This window comes from Sus scrofa, chromosome 14 (assembly GCF_000003025.6).
Source record: "Sus scrofa isolate TJ Tabasco breed Duroc chromosome 14, Sscrofa11.1, whole genome shotgun sequence".
In the NCBI taxonomy this organism is placed as follows: Eukaryota; Metazoa; Chordata; class Mammalia; order Artiodactyla; family Suidae; genus Sus; species Sus scrofa.
The window spans coordinates 76,275,130-76,296,295 of record NC_010456.5 but is presented as its reverse complement, the minus strand read 5'-3'; the positions used below and the strand labels follow the sequence as shown (position 1 = coordinate 76,296,295).

Below are 21,166 nucleotides of genomic sequence, written 5' to 3'. Positions count from 1 at the left end.
AAACGATCTCTAAATTACTTATAATACCCAATGCATTGTAAATGTTACATACATAGTTACAGAGGTAAATTCAGCTTTGCTTTTTGAAACTTTGTGGATTTTCTTTTCTTTCTTTTTTTTGGTCTTTTTAGGGCCATACCCTCGGCACATGGAGGTTCCCAGGCAAGGGGTCGAATTGGAGCTGCAGCTACTGGCCTACAGCACAGCCACAGCAATGCAGTATCCAAGCAGTGTCTGCGACCTATACCACAGCTCACGGCAGGCAAAGCTGGATCCTTAACCCACAGAGGGAGGCCAGGGAATGAACTTGCATCCTCATGGATACTAGTCAGGTTCCTTACCACTGAGCCACCGTGGAAACACCTGGAATTTTTTTCTTTTTTTTTTAATATTTTCTATTTGTGGTTGGTTGAATCCACACATTTGTGAACTTGTGGTTTTGGAGAGCCAACTATATGTTTATCTGCTCAAAGGAAAGACCCAATGGAAAGAGGCAGAAGAAACAGAATAGGGGCATGGGTGGGGTGGGAAGGGTGATTAAAGCAGTTGGGGGAGTAGAATTCAGAGCACAGTAGAATGCTTAGTATTGGATGGAAGGAATACCTCTTCCTTGAGACAGGAAATGTGAAGATGGATACTGGCATAGATGGGGATGGAGGGAAGCAGAGAAGTGAAATTTGGTCTGAAGGCCTCGATTTTCTCTGAAATTGAATGCAAAGTTAAAACCAAGTAAGAGATAAATTAAGTGTAGGATTCATTGAAGAGGTGACCATTTGATATTTCCACTGAGGAGAATGGGAGAGGCACAGACTAGAATGTTTAATAGGATTGCTGGCAAGAGCCAATGACCAGCTTAGTTGGAGACCATGAATTTGTAGTAGCACTGAGTCATTTTGTTGATTTTATATTTAGCATCCAACTTAGCATAAAATCCATCATTATTGGATGATTCCACCCATCATTCTTGGGTGAGAAATGAACTCATCCAAGAACGGAGTTTTGAAAGTAGAAGGACAAAAGGACAAAACAGTTCAGGCTGTTGTTTTAAAAGTGATGATGGGGAGTTCCCGTCGTGGCGCAGTGGTTAATGAATCCGACTAGGAACCATGAGGTTTCGGGTTCAGTCCCTACCCTTGCTCAGTGGGCTAACGATCCGGCGTTGCCGTGAGCTGTGGTGTATGTAGGTTGCAGACGCAGCTCGGATCCCACATTGCTGTGGCTCTGGTGTAGGCTGGTGGCTACAGCTCTGATTAGACCCCTAGCCTGGGAATCTCCATATGCTGCGTGAGCGGCCTAAGAAATAGCAAAAAGACAAAAAAAAAAAAAAAAAAAAAAAGTGATGATGGAATAGCTTCAGAATTGTAGGAAGCAAAGATATCCAGAAGGGGGTTGATTAGGAGAGGCTGTCTAGGTTCTTGTTATAGCTGGAGAACAGATGGAGAAAAGGGAGTAAATCTGAAGGATTAGAGGTTTTTATTATGGAGTAAGAGATTGGAGTTCAGGATTTCAGAGGTGGAGCAGAAATTATGGTCAAGGTCGGAGGAGTTGAAGTAGAGTGGAACTCAAATCTCTTAGTTTTTGAGTTTTATGTAGGTCATCCATATGGACATTGATAATGCTGGTACTTGGAATAGAGAGGACTTAAGAACCAGGAACCTGAATTTCATGTGAACGATGACCAGAAGTTTAGTAGGTGGCAGGGACAAGGATAAACTAGCCGGAGGCATGAACCTCAATGGAGGAAGCATTTTCTTCTTCAGTGGAGTGATGATGTTGAAAGGGTAATGGGAACTAAAAGAAGACTGTAGCCTTCTAGGAGTAGTGGAGTGTGGAAAAATGAGCAGTGTCCACTTTGGAAAAAAAAGTGTTTCAGGGGTGTTGTCTTGGGAGTTCCCATTGTGGCACAGGGGAAATGAATCCGACTAGCATCCATGAGGATGTGGATTCAATTCCTGGCCTCACTTAGTGGGTTAAGGATCCGGTGTTGCTGTGAGCTGTGGTGTAGGTCGAAAACCTGGCTCAGATCCTGAGTTTCTGCTGGCAGCTGTAGCTCTGATTCGACCCCTAGCCTGGGAACCTCCATATGCCTTGGTGCAGCCCTGAAAAGCAAAAAAAAAAAAAAAAAAAAAAAAAAGTGTTGTCTTTCAGGGGAAATAAGATTTAATTAAGCAAGAGAAATGAAGACAGCATTCTGTGAAGAGCTATAAAGTAGGTGTTTGTGTACACACACTCACACACACAGAGCGACTCATGGTGGGGAAGGCTGGAATTCATTCTTTTTTTAATTTCATAATGGGAATTCTGGAGGCCTCAATGAAAAGTGTTAGCAGGGAAGAGGACAGCCTGAGGGTTGCATGGTGTGAGTAAAGGAAATACAGAGAAAAAAAAAAGAGTATAAATGGAGGAATTTTATTTCAAAAAGTTGCCAATAATGGTAATGGTGAGAATTACAGACATCTGAGTGATACTTTGGAGTAGAGTTTTCAGGTGGTACAGGCTGTACCCCAGTTGGTGTTGAAGTTCTCGTGCTGCTAATAGTTTGCTTTGAGTTGGGGAATAGGATTAGTTAATTCCCAGGATTTCTTACCCAGTAGTAGAAAAAGTAAGATCTCTTTCCCTTCCCATCCCTGGTAAGTCTGTGTCCCTGGTTTATTTTTCTACCTTCGTAAATTAAAATTTTTTAGGCCATGCTTTTTAGCCACCGTATATTAAATCTGAATGAAAATACCTTGTGAGTATTATATGACCTTTGTGCCAAAATTTGTGTTAAAGGAAAATTTTCAACAGAACAGTTTGGTTAAAATGAATATTACCAAGTCAAGCTTTCTAGTTGGAAACTTGGTGACTAAGGTGATGTTGTTGCTCTTTAGGTTGTTTCAGCTAATTTCTATTTTAGCCATTCAGGTTACTGACCATTCACATTATATTTACATGTACTTATGTTCTGGATTTTCCCTATCTCAAATATAGAAGAGTAGTAAAAATAGTCTGAAAATAAGGAGAAAAAAATACATAGGACAAAAACTCTAGAAAACAAATAGCTGGCTGAAGAGGAATTAGAAATTTAAAAAACTTTTTATTTATTTATTTATTTATTTATTTATTTTTGTCTTCTTAGGGCTGCACCTGCAGCACATGAGGTTCCCAGACTAGGGGTCAAATCAGAGCTGTAGCTGCCGGCCTACACACCACAGCCACAGCAACAGAGGATCCAAGCAACATCTGTGACCTACACCACAGCTTACGGCAAGGCTAGATCCTTAACCCGCTGGACGAAGCCGGGGATTGAACCTGCGTCCTTTTGGATGCTAGTCAGGCTTGTTAACCACTGAGCCACTACAGGAACTCCCTAAAAACCTTTTAAAACCTGAAGATAGATGGAAATGCTTTAAAGTGTCTTAGGAGTTGCAAACAGTAGTTGAAAATACAAATTTTTTTTTTTTTTTCCTTTTATGGCTTCACTTGCAGCATGGGGAAGTTCTGAGGCTAGGGGTCTAATCAGAGCTGCAGTTACTCCACAGCCACAGCAATACAGGATCCGAAGCTCCTCTGTGACCTACACTGCTGCTTATGGCAACGCTGGATTCTTAACCCATTGATCAAAGCCAGGGATCGAACCTATGTCCTCATGGATACTAGTCGGGGTCGTTACTGGGAACTCCTGAGAATATTATTATTTTTTTTTTTTGCTTTTTAGGGCTGTACCCGCAGCATATGGAGGTTCCCAGGCTAGGGGTCCAATTGGAGCTACAGCTGCCAGCCCACACCCCAGCTGCAGCAATGCGGGATCCAAGCTGCGTCTGCGACCTGCAGCACAGCTCATGGCAATGCCAGATCCTTAACCAACTGAGCGAGGTCAGAAATCGAACCTGCAACCTCATGGTTCCTAGTCGGATTGGTGGATTGGTTTCCACTGCGCCACGAGGGAAACTCCTCTGGTGGCATTTCTTCACCCCTCAACCTGTACCCATTCCTTATAAGGTGTCCCAGCTGGTCCTGAAATTTATAAGAATGCCTTCAGTTGAAAAAGAAGTAGAAAGGATAAATCTGAAGGCAGTTTATGCCTTTTTCCCAGGTGAATAAGGACATTTTGGCTCTTGGTTAAAGGGGGAAAGGGCAATATCTCACTGTGGCTTGTGGTGGGCATTCACAATGTGCATGAAAACATGCAGTACTGCAGGTGACTGGCTGAGCTGGGGGAGGAAGAGGAGGTCTCCCAGATGGGTTTTTAGGAAGTTGTTATTTTGAACAAAACTCAGCCATTTAGAATTATGTTGTTGATTATTAGGAAGTATGAATAATCTAGAACGCATTGTCTTAAACAGTATCTCTATTCTTTAGTAGACGAAAAATCCTCTTGGCCTGATGAGAAAAATATAGATCCCATTTTGATCTCAGAAATTTGTATTTAAAAAATATTTAAACTTTTTATATTTACAAAGTCCCATCAGTAATTTTTATTTAGTAATCAATTATTAAATTCTGCAGTTTTAAAACAGTTTGTTTACTGATGGGGCAAATTTGGTTATAGTATATAGTGTAATGGTTTGTTTAATCTTTGGTTGGAGAAAACTATTAACAGAGGTTTTTATTTTATTGGAATCTAGACATACTGTATTTGGAGGAACAAAATTATTTTAGTGTCTTTCTAGATGCAGGAAAAACTAATAGGAATATATATGTTCTGATGGGGGAGAAACAAGTTCAAGTTTTGTTTTACTAAAGTATCAAAGATGAAAGCAAGAGGGCTTGATGATTTCAAAGTCTTTTACAAATGGTTGATATCCCTCTGCTTCAGTTCTTATCTCACTACTAAAGGATTGAGTTCTTCCTAATGTTTTTCCTACTATGAGAACATGTTTTTTTTTTTTTTAATTATTCTTTCTTAGGTAATTGATAGAATTCTACCCCAGCCCCCAGTTTTTAGTTTTTAAGTTGAACTGTGAAGAAGCTTTTGGTCCCATACTTTTCCAGTATTTGGTTATAATAATTGATAATCACAGTGATGGCCTTGAAACATCAAGAAAATACTGTGTACTATATGCCCAAATATAAAGTGATTTTTTTCTTTAAACATGTTATTTCAGAGAGTTCCTGATGTGGCATGTTGGGTTAAGAATCCAACTGCATTGGCTTGGGTTGCTGCGGAGGTGCAGGTTGGATTCCCGGCCCAGTACAGTGGGTTAAAGATCCGGCATTTCTGCAGCTGCAGCGAAGGTCGTAGTTGAGGCTTGGATTCATTTCCTGACCTGGGAACTTCTATATGCCGCAGGTGCGGCCATAATTTTTTTTTTTTTTTTTTTTTTTTTTCCAGAAAAGAGAGAGCTGCCTTACATTTGAGTCTATATGTAGACTAGATTCTTAGTATAAATTTCTCTCTTTATTTTGAAAAACGAGAGTTCTGTTTGGTAAACGGCTTAAAACTGCTTCAGTCCAAGCTGATTTTGGATGCATGAAGAGGTAATTTGTTGGATTCCATAAAAAAGGAATAAAAAATTTTAACAGCTATATAGTAGTTTTTCCTGGCCATGTGACATCAGAATTGTGGTAGATATATTGAAAATGGACCTTCCTGTTTTCCATTCCATTTGCCAAATACCAGTTTTAAACAATATGGTTGGTGGGATTACTTGTGGAAATCATAAATGTATGTTACAGTAGTAAAAAGGCCAACTATTTCAGAAGTTAGACAAATGGAAACTGTGGCTTGTGATAAATTTGCAATGATAGCATTTTATGTCTATCCAAAAAGTGCTGTATCTTAAACAGCTTAAATGGAAATGAGGATGATTTACTTTTGAAAAATGTGTAAGATGACTCAAAAAGGGAATCCAGTGATAGAGAATACACTCAGGACAAAAATGTGTGTAAAGGTTTTGAATGAAAATGTCTTGTGAAACATGAACTTAGGAAAAAAGTGGTATTTCAAAACTGACATCATTTACTAGTGTTATTTTAAATCTATATGTGCATCAGAATTAATTTAAATTCCATAAGTAAGCATTTGGCTGTTTTATCTATATCCCTAGAAATTTCTATTTAAGTTGGCCATAGGCATTGTTTTATATATTTTTATTAGAAAGCTGGAGGATCACTCTGTATTGGGGATTTCTTTCTATTCAGGCTCATATGGTAGGTATTAAGTTATATTTACTGTACCTCATTTAAGAAGAAGAGTGTGTAATATGTTTTGAGAGTTCTGCCAAAAAATGTTTTGGCTTAAAGAAAAAATTTTGCCTTGGTTGTGCTGAGAGAACTTTTAATTTTGTGAGAAAATTCATTTTTCTAACAATTCTTTATGTGTATTCAAAAAGTGCTGTAATCAAACAGCTTAGTAGATTAATATATAATCTATATTATATGTAGATTATTAAAAGAAATATAATTTGATTACTCTTCTTAAAGTTTAAAACTTTAATACCTCTATCCACTAAATGAAGAACCAATTGGGGTTAATAGATGCAAACTGTTGCCTTTGGAAATGGATAAGCAATGAGATCCTGCTGTATAGCACTGGGAACTATATCTAGTCACTTATAATGGAACATGATAATGTATGAAAAAGACTGTATATATGTATGTGTGACTGGATCACCTTGCTGTACAGTAGAAAATTGACAGAACATTGTAAACCAGCTATGATGGAAAAAATAAAAATCATTTAAAAAAAAAAAAAAAGAATCAAGGCATTCTCGTCATGGCTCAGTGGTTAACGAATCCGACTAGGAACCATGAGGTTGCAGGTTTGATCCCTGGCCTTGCTCAGTGGGGTAAGAATCTGGCGTTGCCGTGAGCTGGGGTGTAGGTTGTAGATGCGCCTTAGATCCCACGTTGCTGTGGCTCTGGCGTAGGCTGGTGGCTGCAGCTCCGATTGGACCCCTAGCCCAGGAACCTCCAATGCCACAGGAGTGGCCCAAGAAATGGCAAAAAGACAAAATAAATAAATAAATAAAAAGAATAAAAAACTTGAGCTTTTCAGTTTTTACTCTTATTTACCTCAAGCCATTGATTAGTTTTTATGTTAACATATTAATAGTGATTTTTTTTATTAATTAAAAAATTGCAGCTGTCCCTTTCCCCCCAACACATCGTTTGACATCTGAAGAAGTATTTGACATGGATGGGATACCCAGGGTTGATGTTCTGAAGAACCACTTAGTAAAAGAAGGTCGGGTGGATGAAGAAATTGCACTTAGAATTATCAATGAGGGTGCTGCCATTCTTCGGAGAGAGAAAACCATGATAGAAGTAGAGGCTCCAATTACAGGTACACTTATGTGTATATAAATATAAAGCTGTTTCCTCTTCATTCATATTGTATACTAAATTAGTATTACATGGACATTATCTCGAATTTGCAAATTGTTTCTGTAACTTTTAAAAGTTTTTGCCTGTTTTCAATGAATAAACATGATCTTGAATAATCCTAAACAATGCAGAAGTCAGCTTAATATGCTTTTGTGAAGGTTTCATCAGTTGTGTTGGCCATAATTGAATTTGATTCAAGGAAATACTTAGTAACTTTGCTTTCAGTCATTAGGGGCAAATACCTCAATGCCATAACAGATATCAAAAATGATCATTTAGAAGTCAACAGAAAATATTGAGTTAGAATGGAGATTTTACTGCCACCATTATAATTTTGTCATCCTAAGACGCTCATGCTTGGCTTCCAAAAGAGGAGCTTTATAAATTTAGATGAAAATTTGGTCACTGACTACAAATTTCATTACTTTTGTTATATTTTGTTCTAGATCTGGAGCCCGTGGACACTTGGGTATACATCATCCCTATTATGACTCTTCATAGATTACTTCCTTCTTAGACCTTTCTGGATAGGCTTTTATACGATCTCTTATGTAAAAGAAGTTAGAATTTAAGTAAAATTTGTTATTTCAGAGTTTTTTTCATATCTGATAATCTTCTTGTTTCAGTGTGTGGTGACATCCATGGCCAATTTTTTGATCTGATGAAACTTTTTGAAGTAGGAGGATCACCTGCTAATACACGATACCTTTTTCTTGGTGATTATGTGGACAGAGGTTATTTTAGTATAGAGGTAATAATCATATACTGTCATTTGATTTGCTTTTAAGTGTTATCATAGATGATTTACATTAATTCTTAATAAAATAACTTCCTTAAATTAGCTGTATTGGGTTCTTTTTAATACCTCTTTATAGTCTGAAGTTTTTAGGTAAAGCTATTGTTCCTCTTCTGTCTTTTAAACTATTCTTTTAATTTTCTTTGTATTACTCTTAATGTAATGTTAATTGCTGTTTTTCCCATTGGAAGAAATTATAAGCAAACTGAGAAGGTCTTTGTTGCCCTGTTACCTAGTGTCCTTAAGGAGCTAGTGCCAATTTCTCTTTCTTGCCCCTAAAGGCATTCACCCATGTAAAAAAGCTTAATTGTATTTTTTCTGATGAAATAAAACATAATGCTTTTTATTGCTTCTATCCCTCCTTCTGAAGTTATTAAGACCCAAGTATATCATAATCTCTATGTATTCTGAAATTATTCATTTGTTTTAAAAAACTTGAGAGGCATTAAAAGGACCTATTTATTATCACTTAAAAGTAGGTGGTTCTTTTTGCTCCTTTTGCTTTTGTAATGATATAAATTAAAGTAAGATATAATTATCGAGCAGTTTCTATTTTCTAATGTATGTATCTTTCTCTCTCCTCTTTTTAAATGAAATGGGATCATATTATAATGCTCTGCAACTTGCTTTTTTCATAAATCTCTATGCTCTGATGTCATTACTGGTCAATAATGGTAAATTTACAGCATAATTTTAAATAACTGCATTAACTAAACAAGTCACACTTAATTAAATCAATCCCTTATTGTCATACATTTAAGATGTTCCCAGTTTTTTGCCATTACGAATGATGCTTCATTGAGCTGTGTTATTTATACTTCTTTATATACTTGCCTAACTCTTTCTGAAAGACAGATTCCTAGGGGTGAAATTGTTGGGTAAAACTCTACAAATAGATATGTTAGCAATGATGTATTTTGAGCATATTCTAAGCACTTAACACACATTGATTAATCTTCACAACAATGTTACGAGGTAAGTACTGTTATTTTACTCATTTTATAGAGGAGCCTGAGGCTTTGAGAGGTTAAATAACTTGCCCAAGGTCATACTTTTAGTATGTGGTAGAGCTAGGCAGTCTGACTCTAATCTTGTGCTCTTAACCACTTTCCTCACAAGATATTGAAGCCTTACCTGGCTAATTTCCATGCTGAATAATGTTGTTTAAATCTTCTTCTCCAGTACTTTTAACTTCCTTTCTGAGGTATGCTAGGTCCTTAGTAGGGAAGGGAGCTCAGGGCTCTGTCCACCTAAATTCCCTTGGGAATTTTATTATCCTTCGTTCTTTCTTCTGTTCAGTTTTGTCATCAGCCCCCTCAGTTTTTTCTCAAGCCTTCTAGAAAACCTGAAAATGGCCCTTCTTAACAAAAAGTTTGGGGGTTTTGGCAAAAAAATAAAATAAAATAAAATTTAAAAAATTTAGGAAGCTTAGGTGGTAATTGAACATGTTGATATGTATGTCTTTGTATTAGAGCGGTTTGTAGTTGACTCTTTTAATATACTGTGTTGTTATAAAAGGAAAATAATAAAGAATCAAAATAAGCAAAAAGGACAGGTGTTTAGTAAGCATTTCCCTGATTTAATTTTTTTCTTGTGAATAAAATGAAGGTGTGAATAGTTACACATTTCAGTTAACTTGTTTAAAAAAGTTTTTGGAGTTCCTTTGTGGCACAGTAGGTTAAGGATCTGGCAATTGTCACTGTAGTGGCTCAGGTTGCTGCTATGGCGTGAGTTTGATCCCTGGCCCAGGAACTTCCACATGCCACGGGTTCGGCCAAAACATAAATAAGTAAAATAAAGTTTGTTTTTTCTTTTTACATATGATTATATAAACTAAGCTTATTTCCGTATGAAACAGTTCTTCCTTTTTTTTTTTAACCAAATAAGTAAAAATGTGACTCTATTTCTTAAATTAGCTCTATTTAAAGAAAAAACTTCTCTACTGTTTCAATATTCTTTGTGTTATAAGACTGCACTTTCTCTGAATCAGTGTAGATATTAAACATCTACATTAGATAAGATAACATTTGTAAACAAAAGTAAGTATTAAATATGGCTGTTCCCATGGCATAATGCTTAAGATCAGAGGATCAGAATCCTATCTCCATTACTTATAGGTTCTGTGTTATCAGAGGGGTTACTTAAGCTCTTTGCTTCAGTTTCCTCATTTGTAAAATAGAACTTATATTACATACTTCATAGGGTTTTTGAGGAGTAAAGAAGGGGGATTAATTATTTAGTGCTTGATGTATTATGAGTACTCAGTAGATGTTAGCTGCGATTATTTTTGACATTGTTATTGCTTTATTTCTTGGTGTACGGAAGGAGGAGACCAATCTGCTAATTATTTTTACAGCAAATAATCTGTAAATCTAAAGGAATTAGATTATTTGACTCATTCATTCAACAAATATTTATTGCTCTTCTGCTGTTTACTAGGTACTTTTCTAAGAGTAGAGGATCAGAAGTAATGACAAAGTCTGATTTCATGGAGCTTATATTTTAGTAACGGTCAAAGAGAAAAGGATAAAGAGTAATATGGATTGTAAGGGTTATAGGGTTAGAAGAAAAGCTCAGTTAAACAAAAATATAAGATTAATTTACTGGAAACATTTTCTTTTGTAGTGTGTCTTATATTTATGGGTCCTGAAGATTCTATACCCAAGCACATTATTTCTTCTGAGAGGCAACCATGAATGCAGACACCTTACTGAATATTTTACCTTTAAACAGGAATGTGAGTACTGCCATGAGAAATATTTTCACTTCCTTAGTGTTCTTTTGGAGTGGTGTGGGTAATAAGAGTTGGAATTTTTTGCAGTGCAACATGTTAAGAACAAATTTTGTGTCCAGTCACATAAAGCTTTGAAGTGGATTGTGTAGGGTTCTCTTGTGTTCAATTTTATTCAGATATTTTTCTTTCAGTATTTCCTGTTAAGTTTGACTTTTTTACATATGTGCTTAGGAAATAATTTTGGGTTCTGTGTATAGTTTTTTTTTGTTGTTGTTGTTGGAGAGGGGAGTTGTTAACACAACTTCATTTTATGTAGTTTTAAATGTTACAATTACTTTTTCTAACAGGAAGGATTTTCCCCTCTGCCCCAGAATGCCAAATTGGAGATTTCTCTCCCCAATATTGAGGCATTCCCATGAAAATTCTTAACAAACTATTCATCCTGTCAATCATTGCAGATTATTTTAAACGTGCCATTAATGAATTAAAGGTCTTAACCTACAATGTTCATCTCATTTCTCTCTGAAATTGTTATAGCAGAGGTAATCTAATAGCCTTAAGCAACCATATGCTATAGAGCAGTGTTTGACCTTTTTTCACACCTCAAAGCTGTATACTTGTTAATATTCATGACTATATTATGACATCCTAGAATTAAGATTTAAAATTAGAAATAGGAGTTCCTGTCATGGCTCAATGGTAACAAACCTGACTAGCATCCATGAGTATATGGGTTCGATCCCTGGCCTCTCTCAGTGGGTTAAGGACCCAGTGTTGTCGTGAGCTGTGGTGTGGGTCACAGACACAGCTTGGATCCCACATTGCTGTTGCTGTGGTGTAGGCAAGCAGCTATAGCTCTGATTCGGTCCCTAGCCTGGGAACTTCCATAGGCCCCAGGTGCAGCCCTAAAAAGAGAAAATAAATAAATAAGTAAATAAATAAATAAAATTAGAAATAATTTCAGAATTACTGACTCAGAGCCTGATTCAATAATGATCATATTGGTAGAGGCTTCCAGTAAAGGAATAAAAATAGTAGTGATAGATAATTGCAGAGATGGCAAACTCATAACTTCAGGAATCAGGTGGGTAACCTAAATAAAGGTAAGACCTGGGAAGTGCATGCTAGACCTTAAAGTAATCTAATTAAAATTTTCGTTAAACCACACTGTTGGAAAACAGGTCTGTCCATGGTCTACCAGTTTATAATCTTTTGTTACTGGATGTAGATTTTCTCATACTTGAATGTAATAGTGTTAAAAAGAGAAATAAAGATTACCCTGGTGGCCTAGTGGTTAAGGATCCAGCATTGTTACTGCAGTGGCTCAGGTTTGCTCCCTGGCCTGGGAGGGTCTACATGTTGGGGGCAAGGCCAAAAAAAAAAAAAAAACCAAAAAACGAAAATGGAAATAGGAACTGAGTTCTTTTTTTCCCTTTGATAAGTAACAAACCATCCACCAAAATCCCACCATAAAATAGCCAGGGATTTAAAGGTATAAATAAGCAAAGGGGTATGTATGATATCTACTTAAAATAAATGACAGTTTAATTTCGTGGAGTCTTTCTTGTGTTATATTGGCTTCTTGCTTCACTGCTCATTTTAAATGTTCATCATAGACTAAAGGAAACTCTCTGCTCGTCCAACATATGAATAATATATTTCTTTTCTATTTTTTTAATTTTAATTTTAATTTTGGCTGCACCTGTGGCACATGGAAGGTCCTGGGCCAGGGGTTGAATCTGAGCCATAACTGCAAACTACGCTGAAGCTGTAGCAACACCTGGATCCTTTAACACACTGCTGTGGGCCAGGATTGAACCCACATCTCCACAGTGATCTGAGCTGCTGCAGTTAGATTCTTAACCCACTACCATGGCGGGAACTCCCTCTTTTCTTTTTTTTAATTGAATGGACTGTGAGTTTTATTGTGATGATATAGTGGTCTTGCTTGTAACAACAAAGTGGTCACTAACTCTTAGAATAAAATAAAATATTAACTATTAAATATTAACTATTTTACCTTTAAATATAGTTCTAATTTGTCTTTATTTGGCCTGTAAGGGTAAAGAGTTGAGCTATTTTTAGAGATTTGACTTATTTATTTTTAGTAATATTTTATGACTATCTGCTGCATTACTCAAAATAAATTTAGAGAGAGCAAATTTTTTTTTCGTAAGACCAATAACATTGGTTATCTTTATTGATTCTTACAGAGCAGAATGCTTGCCTTTAAAAAAAATTTTTTTTATGCAGTACGTTTTACTCTTTGTGGTGTTTACTTCTGAGTTTTGACAAGTGCATAGAGCCGTCAGCCACCATAGTCATGCTACAAAAGTTTTATCATCTCATAAATTTCTCCTTGCAGCCTTTTTTTTTTTTTTTTTTTTTGCTTTTTAGGGCTGCACCCAAGGCATATGGAAGTTCCCAGGGTAGGGGTCCAATCAGAGCTTCAGCTGCTGGCTTATGCCACAGCCACAGCAACATTGTGGTATCTGAGCCATGTCTGTGACCTACACCACAGCTCATGGCAATACTGGATCCTTTAACCCACTGAGCAAGATCAGGGATCGAACCGGGGTCTTTGTGGATGTTAGTCAGGTTTATTACCCCTGAGCCATGATGGGAAGTCCCTTGCTGCCTTTTTATACCCAACCTTTTATCCACTTTCCTTTTTTTGTCTTTTGTTTTTTGCTTTCTAGGGCCACAGTCATGGCATATGGAGGTTCTGTGTGCTAGGGTTCAAATCAGAGCTGTAGCTGCCAGCCTACACCACAGCCACAGCCATAGCAATGCCAGGTCCGAGCTGCATCTGCGCCCTACACCAGAGCTCATGGCAATGCCGGATCCTTAACCCACTGAGCGAGGCCAGGGCAACCTTATGGTTCCTAGTCGGATTTGTTTACCACTGAGCCATGATGGAGACTCCCCTTTATCCACTTTCAAACCCCTGGCCACCACTTGACTGTGTCTTATATCTTTTTTTTTTTTTTTTTTTTTTTTTTTTTTTTTTTTTTTTTTTAGCATTCTTCTTCTTTTTTTGGCTATGCCCATGGTGTACAGAAGTTCCTGGGCCAGAGCTCAAACCTGTAGAATGGGAGTTCCCGTCATGGCTCAGTGGTTAACGAATCCAACTAAGAACCATGAGGTTGAGGGTTTGATCCCTGGCCTTGCTCAGTAGGTTAAGGATCTGACATTGCTGTTAGCTGTGGTGTAGGTTGCAGACTCGGCTTGTATCCCGCATTGCTGTGGCTCTGGCGTAGGCCAGCAGCTACAGCTGTTTGGACCCCTAGCCTTGGAACCACCATATGTCGCAGGAGCGGCTCTAGAAATGGCAAAAAGACCAAAAAAAAACCAAAAAAACTTGTAGCATGGCAGTGGCTTGAGCTACAGCAGTGACAGTGCTGAATCCTTAACCTGCTGAGCTACCAGGGAACTCCCTTTTTCCCATATCTTTAATTTTCTTGCCTTGGTTTTAATAGTCATTTACATATATGTGTGTATATATGTACAAATATATATATATATATATATATATATATATATATATATATATATATACCTTCAGAATAAAGGTATGTAATTTTCAATTATTATGTTTTCTTTTTCTAGGTAAAATTAAATATTCAGAAAGAGTCTATGAAGCTTGTATGGAAGCTTTTGATAGCCTCCCTCTTGCTGCACTTTTAAATCAACAATTTCTTTGTGTTCATGGTGGACTTTCACCAGAAATACACACACTGGATGATATTAGAAGAGTGAGTATATGTTTTAGTTCCAGGAGTTGATACCTATTTATAGTACTTTGTTGGGTAGAGAGTAGAAGCTTCTCTTCTTCCTTTCTTTACTGCCAAGATTAGGGTAATGGTAAAAATTAATATACTGATATTTTAAGGAAATATCTTCTAACCATTCAGAACAATGTAGTATAGACAGTATTCGAAGTTGGTACCACCTTCATATGTCCATTCCCATTCTCACTTTTTGACAAGTTACTTCTGTTCTTTATTTCTTTTCTTTCTTTCACAGTTAGATAGATTCAAAGAGCCACCTGCATTTGGACCAATGTGTGACTTGCTATGGTCTGATCCTTCTGAAGATTTTGGAAATGAAAAATCACAGGAACATTTTAGTCACAATACAGTTCGAGGATGTTCTTATTTTTATAAGTAAGGAAAAAATCCAAGTTTAATCACATTTTAGTTGTTAAAATAGCATATGCTTTATACAGAAACTCATTATTTTACTTAATTTACTTTTCCCTCCCACAGCTATCCAGCAGTGTGTGAATTTTTGCAAAACAATAATTTGTTATCGATTATTAGAGCTCATGAAGCTCAAGATGCAGGGTAAGAATTCTGTTTCCTGACCCAAATTAACACCTTATGTACAAATCAAACTTAGTAACCATGATTGATGCTTTACGATGCATATTAAGCTATTTGTTTTGCAGCTATAGAATGTACAGAAAAAGTCAAACTACAGGGTTCCCTTCATTAATAACAATTTTTTCGGCACCTAATTACTTAGATGTCTACAATAATAAAGGTAAGATGTTGTTGATAAAAAATTGTTAAACACCTTAGTATTTTAATTGACTTACTTTTTTGGAAAATATATTAGAAAAGGGGCATTGTTTGAAACTGTAATTATTCAAATCTTATTATAAAAAAAGTATAAGATATAAGGGAGGGGAGAGAATAGGAAATAAAAATTCAAAATATGAAACTTAAATCATATGTAATCATTCTATAACTTGTCATTCACAAAAGCTGCCCTGTAAAAGAATGTTCTGGGTTAATTATGTCATGCAAAAGTAAACATGATTTTCTCAAACCTCCCCTTTCTTAAATCTTTCCTCTTATAATAAAGAGAATGTTTTCTTATTTGCATAAAGCTGCTGCTGCTGCTTTGACCATTTCATATATTTGCATGGTATAGCTGTTTAATTTATTGTGTTTCTTGTTTTACATTCACTGATTTAGGTTCTCTCCCTTTCTTATTCCTTATTTTTATCTCCACAGTCTTATCACTGCCCCATAAAGATTTGTGCTTGAGCCTTTGATTAATTCAATCTGACCTCCTTTCAGGGATATATTCTTTCCTCTCTTTTCTTTTTACTTCTCTTTCTTCCTATTTTCTTATGTCTTTTTTTATTCACCTTCTGTTTTAGTGGTTTCTCTTCCCTCTCCTTCCTTCCAGATTTGATCTGTCTATAATAATTGGGTTTCCTTTAACTTTGAATATAGTTTATGGAGAGGTAATACCAAAGGGTCTTCATCTAGTTAAGTGTGTGCCAAGGACATTGAAGATGAGGTTGGTTATGTTTATGCAGTTCACATTTTCAGAAGAGGAAATTAAGAAGCCAGCTCCTATTCTGTCTTGACATGTCTGGAATTCAGCTGGCTATGCCATAGTTTCCAGGGTCAGACTGGAGGGGTTGTGCCAAGAGGAAAGAACAGAAGGTTAAAGACTTTTAAAAGTACTTTTAGAGAGATAATGAGGTCACTGCTAAATATGGGTCGTGGTGTGAGTTCAAAAGAGGAGTGGAATAAGAGTTTTTGTAAGATTGGAGGTGATGGTGAAAAAGATTTAAACATTTGCCTGAGATCAGACATTAGCAAGCTGTGTAATAACTTTTATACAGAATATACTGCAAGAACTCAGTACTGTGTTAATTACCAGAGCAGCTATACCACTGACATTACCCTAGTTGCTAATCTTTAGAAACTAGTATCAGTGCAGCCTCTATAAGGTTTATGCCATTGCTAAGATATCCTTTATATTTTGGTTTACAAATTTTGAAACTGCTCTACAGATACCTAATGAAGTGTGGCTTCATTTTTGAAGAGAAACATATCTAAGTTTGGATTCCATTTTCAGAATTGATTTGCCACATTTAACTTTCAACCTATAACCTCCCCTTGTCAGTATTAAAGGAGCTAGTGTTAGGTGCTCAGTTAATTACTGTCTTACTGGTTGTCTTTTGTCACTTGGACTCAGGAGGTTAAGGGATCACTTTTCCTAGTACTCAGAAACTGCAACCATTGACTCTTTTGTCAAAATCAAATATCTCTTGGTAGTTCTGAGTCTGTACATAGTGTTAATGATTTGGGTGCTTATGTGGTATGGGATATATTTGTAATGTTTCATTCCATCTATAAGGTACTTGTCTAAATTCTTTCTATCTTTTTAAACTGAAAACTTGGTATCAGTCTTTAATTCTTGAGGCTTAATTTAAAATACTTTTATTTCATGGGAGTCATACTACTTGTGACTCTATATTAGCTAGAATCCCAAATCTTAGAATTTACCATCTACATTTCATTGCTTTTCATTAAAATAGAACAAAAAATAACCACATAATTATTATAGTATCTACAAAGCATTTTATACTTTTATGTATTTGCACGTGAAATACATTCTCTGACGTTAAACTTCTGGGGTAAGCAAGGTGAACATATTAGTAAGGTTTTATAAAAGAGAAACAGATTAATTTACCATTACACAGCTAGTATATGCTGTAGCTTAGATTAGAATCTAGCCCGTCTAATCCAGTGATCCATGAAATAATATAGCCAATGAATGAAATCTGTCAGGTTAATTTAAAGTATTATTTATATCAACTAATCATTATCATTAGAAAGATACCTGAAATTGAGATAAGTAATTTAACTTTGGGTTATTTAGTTATAATATTTTCTCTTTTTATATTTTAATGAATTTTTTTCTAAATGAACTAAAATATTTCTTTTTAGTAGTTTCATTTGATTTCTCATAATACATGAAATGAAAGTACCTTCATACATTCATAAATAAAATGTTCCAAATTGGTTTTCTTCTTTTCTGTTTTTTTTCTTTATTTCCATTTAGCTGTCCTTTTTAAGTTGTCTACAGCTAAATTAAATTTCTTAAGTTAAATTCCAACCTGTATGAACTTTTAAACGTAGAAAATTGCTCATTGCCATTCTGTGTTTCTTCTGAAAATTGAGCTTTCATAATTTTGGATTTAGTAAAAGCGCATGTTTATCATTGGATTACAAAGTAAAACAAGCATCCTAGAAAGACTCTGGAAATGTCATTAATAATAACAAGTGAAGATCTGACTATGCCCTACATAAATGTGTGTTAAAAACAGTGTTACTACTAAAAATTAGTTCCTACCTCCCGTACTAGCCCTCATTCCTCTTACCCCTTGATTCCCCACCCCCTTAAAAGGATATTTCTCAGATTTTATGTGTTTTAGACTTTGGGAGCTAAAGACAAATTGTTACATTGACATTCAAACTTACCTTGCAGCTGCTGTATTAAAGTATGAAAATAATGTGATGAATATTCGACAATTTAACTGTTCTCCACATCCTTACTGGTTGCCCAATTTTATGGATGTCTTCACCTGGTCTTTACCATTTGTTGGAGAAAAAGGTATGATTTTTTTACTTTAAAAAATAAGCGATTGTTTTATGACTGTTACATTTACTCCAGTTTACTACTGCAGGCACATACTACTTGCTGAAGTCTAGTTTCACTGTGGGTACAGCTCTACTTGTGTTAGTGGGTGTGGATGTGAGAGCCTCAAAGATATTTTAGTTAGCTGTTTTACAGCCCCCATGTGAGGGTGTCTGGGGGACTAGGAGAAAACTTATAAATAGCCTGACATTGTCTTCAGCTGTTGGGTTTTCTTTCTTTTTTTTTCCTTAGCTTAAATCTTTTATGAAAGAATGGAGGGTAGCTTCGCTTTTGCATATTTTAACACTCCTTTTGGGGATGTCATGGCAATTCATGGGAAAAGTTAATAACCCTCGTTTGGGGCAGTGCTAATCATTTTTTAGGCAGTTTTGTATTCTCAAAAAATGACGAGAAATTCAGGTTCTGACCTAATAATTTCTTTTCCTGTATAAAAAATATGTTTGCAATTTTAGTTGCAATGCTTTTCTGGTAATTTAGAGAGATTCCTAATAGTATATACTTATAAGCTTTTTTAAAAAACATAAATGCTATCTAAGAAATTTTGTTTCTGTATTTTATTCTAGTTCTATAGAGTTCTTAAAATCTTCTTACTTCATCACATTATTCTTCTTCCATTTAGTGCTAATTTACCTCTGAGGCCTAAGTTTCCGTATGTGGAATATAAGAGTATGATAGTACAGATATGATCGTAAAACATTTTGTTCTATATCCCTGTCTATTTTTTCTCACCTCTTCTGTGTTACAAAACGTTCCTTTCTGTTTGAGACATGCTACTCTGCCAAGGCAATTTTTGGTTCTGAAATTCAGAGTTAATACTTAAACTGTGCATCTTAAACAGGTTTTTTGCTTTTGGTCTTTGTCACTTACTCGGTAGGTCAACATTAAGTTAATATGGAGATAGAATTACTCACTTTAGCATTTGAGAAGGGGGCCAGTAAAGGGCTTAGGTGCAAGGGATGCATTACACTTATAACCTTCTATCTTTGGTATATGAGAAATAGTTCAATCATAGCATCATCAGGCTAAAGAGAATTTAAGAATTCATTTTGCTCATTCGCCTGCCTCCAAGAGAGGCCAGCTCCTATTTTAATGAGTGGAATGAAGGATGGAAAAAGCAGGAAGGATAAGATAGGAATAAAATGGATATTTCTGATTTGATTTTCTGATGCCTCCACAAAAACGAAATATTTCTTTATATCTAATCTAAATGTTTATGCTATGAGTATTTAATCAAGGAAAGAAATTGAAGATACTGGGTTTTCTCAACTAATACACCTGTCAAAAACCAGAACAGCATAGAATTTTTGACCTCATGGTTAATTTAATAGTCATGTAGTCTAACTCTTTTTGAGAGATGAGAAAATTTAATCTGGTTTCTGTGGATCTCTTATAAGTGAAGAACTGTGGGTTTCTTTTAGTGATCCTACATTTGAAGTCTGCTACTAAGTGATATTTTGTTCTTTTTTTGACACTCTAAATCATCTTAGCTATTGTGCAGAATTAAACCTTTTGACCATTTTTGTTGTTTTTCTGTGGATCTTCTCTAAGTTATTCATATCTGTCTAAAAATGGGTAGCTCAGATTTGAACATTTTATACACAAATAGAATCCTAACCAGTGTTGAGCACAGTAAAAAAATCTTCTCAAATTCTTTGCATATTTTTCCATTTTAATACATGTTAGCTGTTTCAGTCGCCTAACTAGTACTTCATTCTAATGAAAATTTTCTTTTCCTGTAAAAAGCAGCAGATGACACTTCATTTGGTTCCACATCGGAAAGGCTAGTTTGATTCTGATCTAGTCCCTGGGAAGCAATTAACCTAAACTAAAGGCTTCCTTAGAGGCTGGCTTAATCTTAAAGTTAGAAGAAATTAGTGTTTTTTAATCTTTGGGGGGCTTTTAATTTCATTTTTAAAAAATCTTGGCATTCCTGTTGTGACTCAGTGTTAACGAACCCGACTAGTATCCATGAAGTATCCATGAAGTTGCAGATTTGATCCCTAGCCTCGCTCAGTGGGTTAAGGATCCAGTGTTGGCATGAGCTATGGTGTAGGTGGCAGATGTGGCTTGGATTGCACGTTACTGTGGCTGTGGCATTGGCCGGCAGCTGCAGCTCTGATTTGACCCCTAGCCTGGGAACTTCCACATGCTGCAAGTGCAGCCCTAAAAAACAAAGCAAAACAAAACAAATTTATGTTGTAAAATTTCCAGCGTGTTCAAAGGTAGAGTGAAAAATATAATGAATTCGTATGTACTAATTACTCAGCTTTGACAGTTACCAAAACATGGCCAATATTGTGTCATTTATATCTGCATCCACTCCTCACCACCCTATACCTCAGTTATTTTGAATCAAATCTCAGCTCTTATTATTTTTTGTATCTATAAATATAGATTTGTTTCTGTTGAGCCACGACGGGAACTCCTATCAATTTCTTAATACAAAACTTATCGGGAACTCCTATCAATTTCTTAATACAAAACTCTTTTGAAGATCTGGTGAAAGTTGTGGACTTTTGCCCCAGAATATTTCATGTTTGAAATATATGTACAACTTATATATACATTTATAACATTTTGAGGACACTCCTAGATCTGAAGTGGATTGGTTAAACCCCCCCTCCCCAGGTTTATGGGCCCCAATTTAAGAAACCTCTGTTTCAGAGAGTATGGAAGGTCATACATGTAAGATTTATTCATTCACTAGATTTTTTGGGGAACATCTGTTTTATTCAGGGTAATAAGGATACAAAAATAGAAGTAAGATAAAAGAGTTCTCACTGTGAGGTAACGGGATTGTCAGTGTCTGTGGAGTGCAGGAGCTCAGGTTCAGTCCTTGGCCCAGCATAGTGGATTAATGA

General features: G+C 35.9%; 1 protein-coding gene across 15 annotated transcripts in view; it reads left to right on the top strand.

Annotated features, from left to right (window-relative positions):
- The window catches only part of PPP3CB (protein phosphatase 3 catalytic subunit beta), a 65,849-nt gene that overhangs the window by 9,050 nt on the left and 35,633 nt on the right, over nt 1–21,166 (top strand). For all 15 annotated transcript variants that reach the window (XM_021072583.1, XM_021072575.1, XM_021072580.1 and 12 more), the window contains exons 2-9: nt 7,067–7,267; nt 7,935–8,059; nt 10,730–10,841; nt 14,448–14,593; nt 14,865–15,004; nt 15,107–15,184; nt 15,289–15,383; nt 18,135–18,260. In XM_021072583.1, the coding sequence (XP_020928242.1) occupies nt 7,067–7,267; nt 7,935–8,059; nt 10,730–10,841; nt 14,448–14,593; nt 14,865–15,004; nt 15,107–15,184; nt 15,289–15,383; nt 18,135–18,260 (1,023 nt within the window). The remainder of the gene's footprint in view (nt 1–7,066; nt 7,268–7,934; nt 8,060–10,729; nt 10,842–14,447; nt 14,594–14,864; nt 15,005–15,106; nt 15,185–15,288; nt 15,384–18,134; nt 18,261–21,166) is intronic.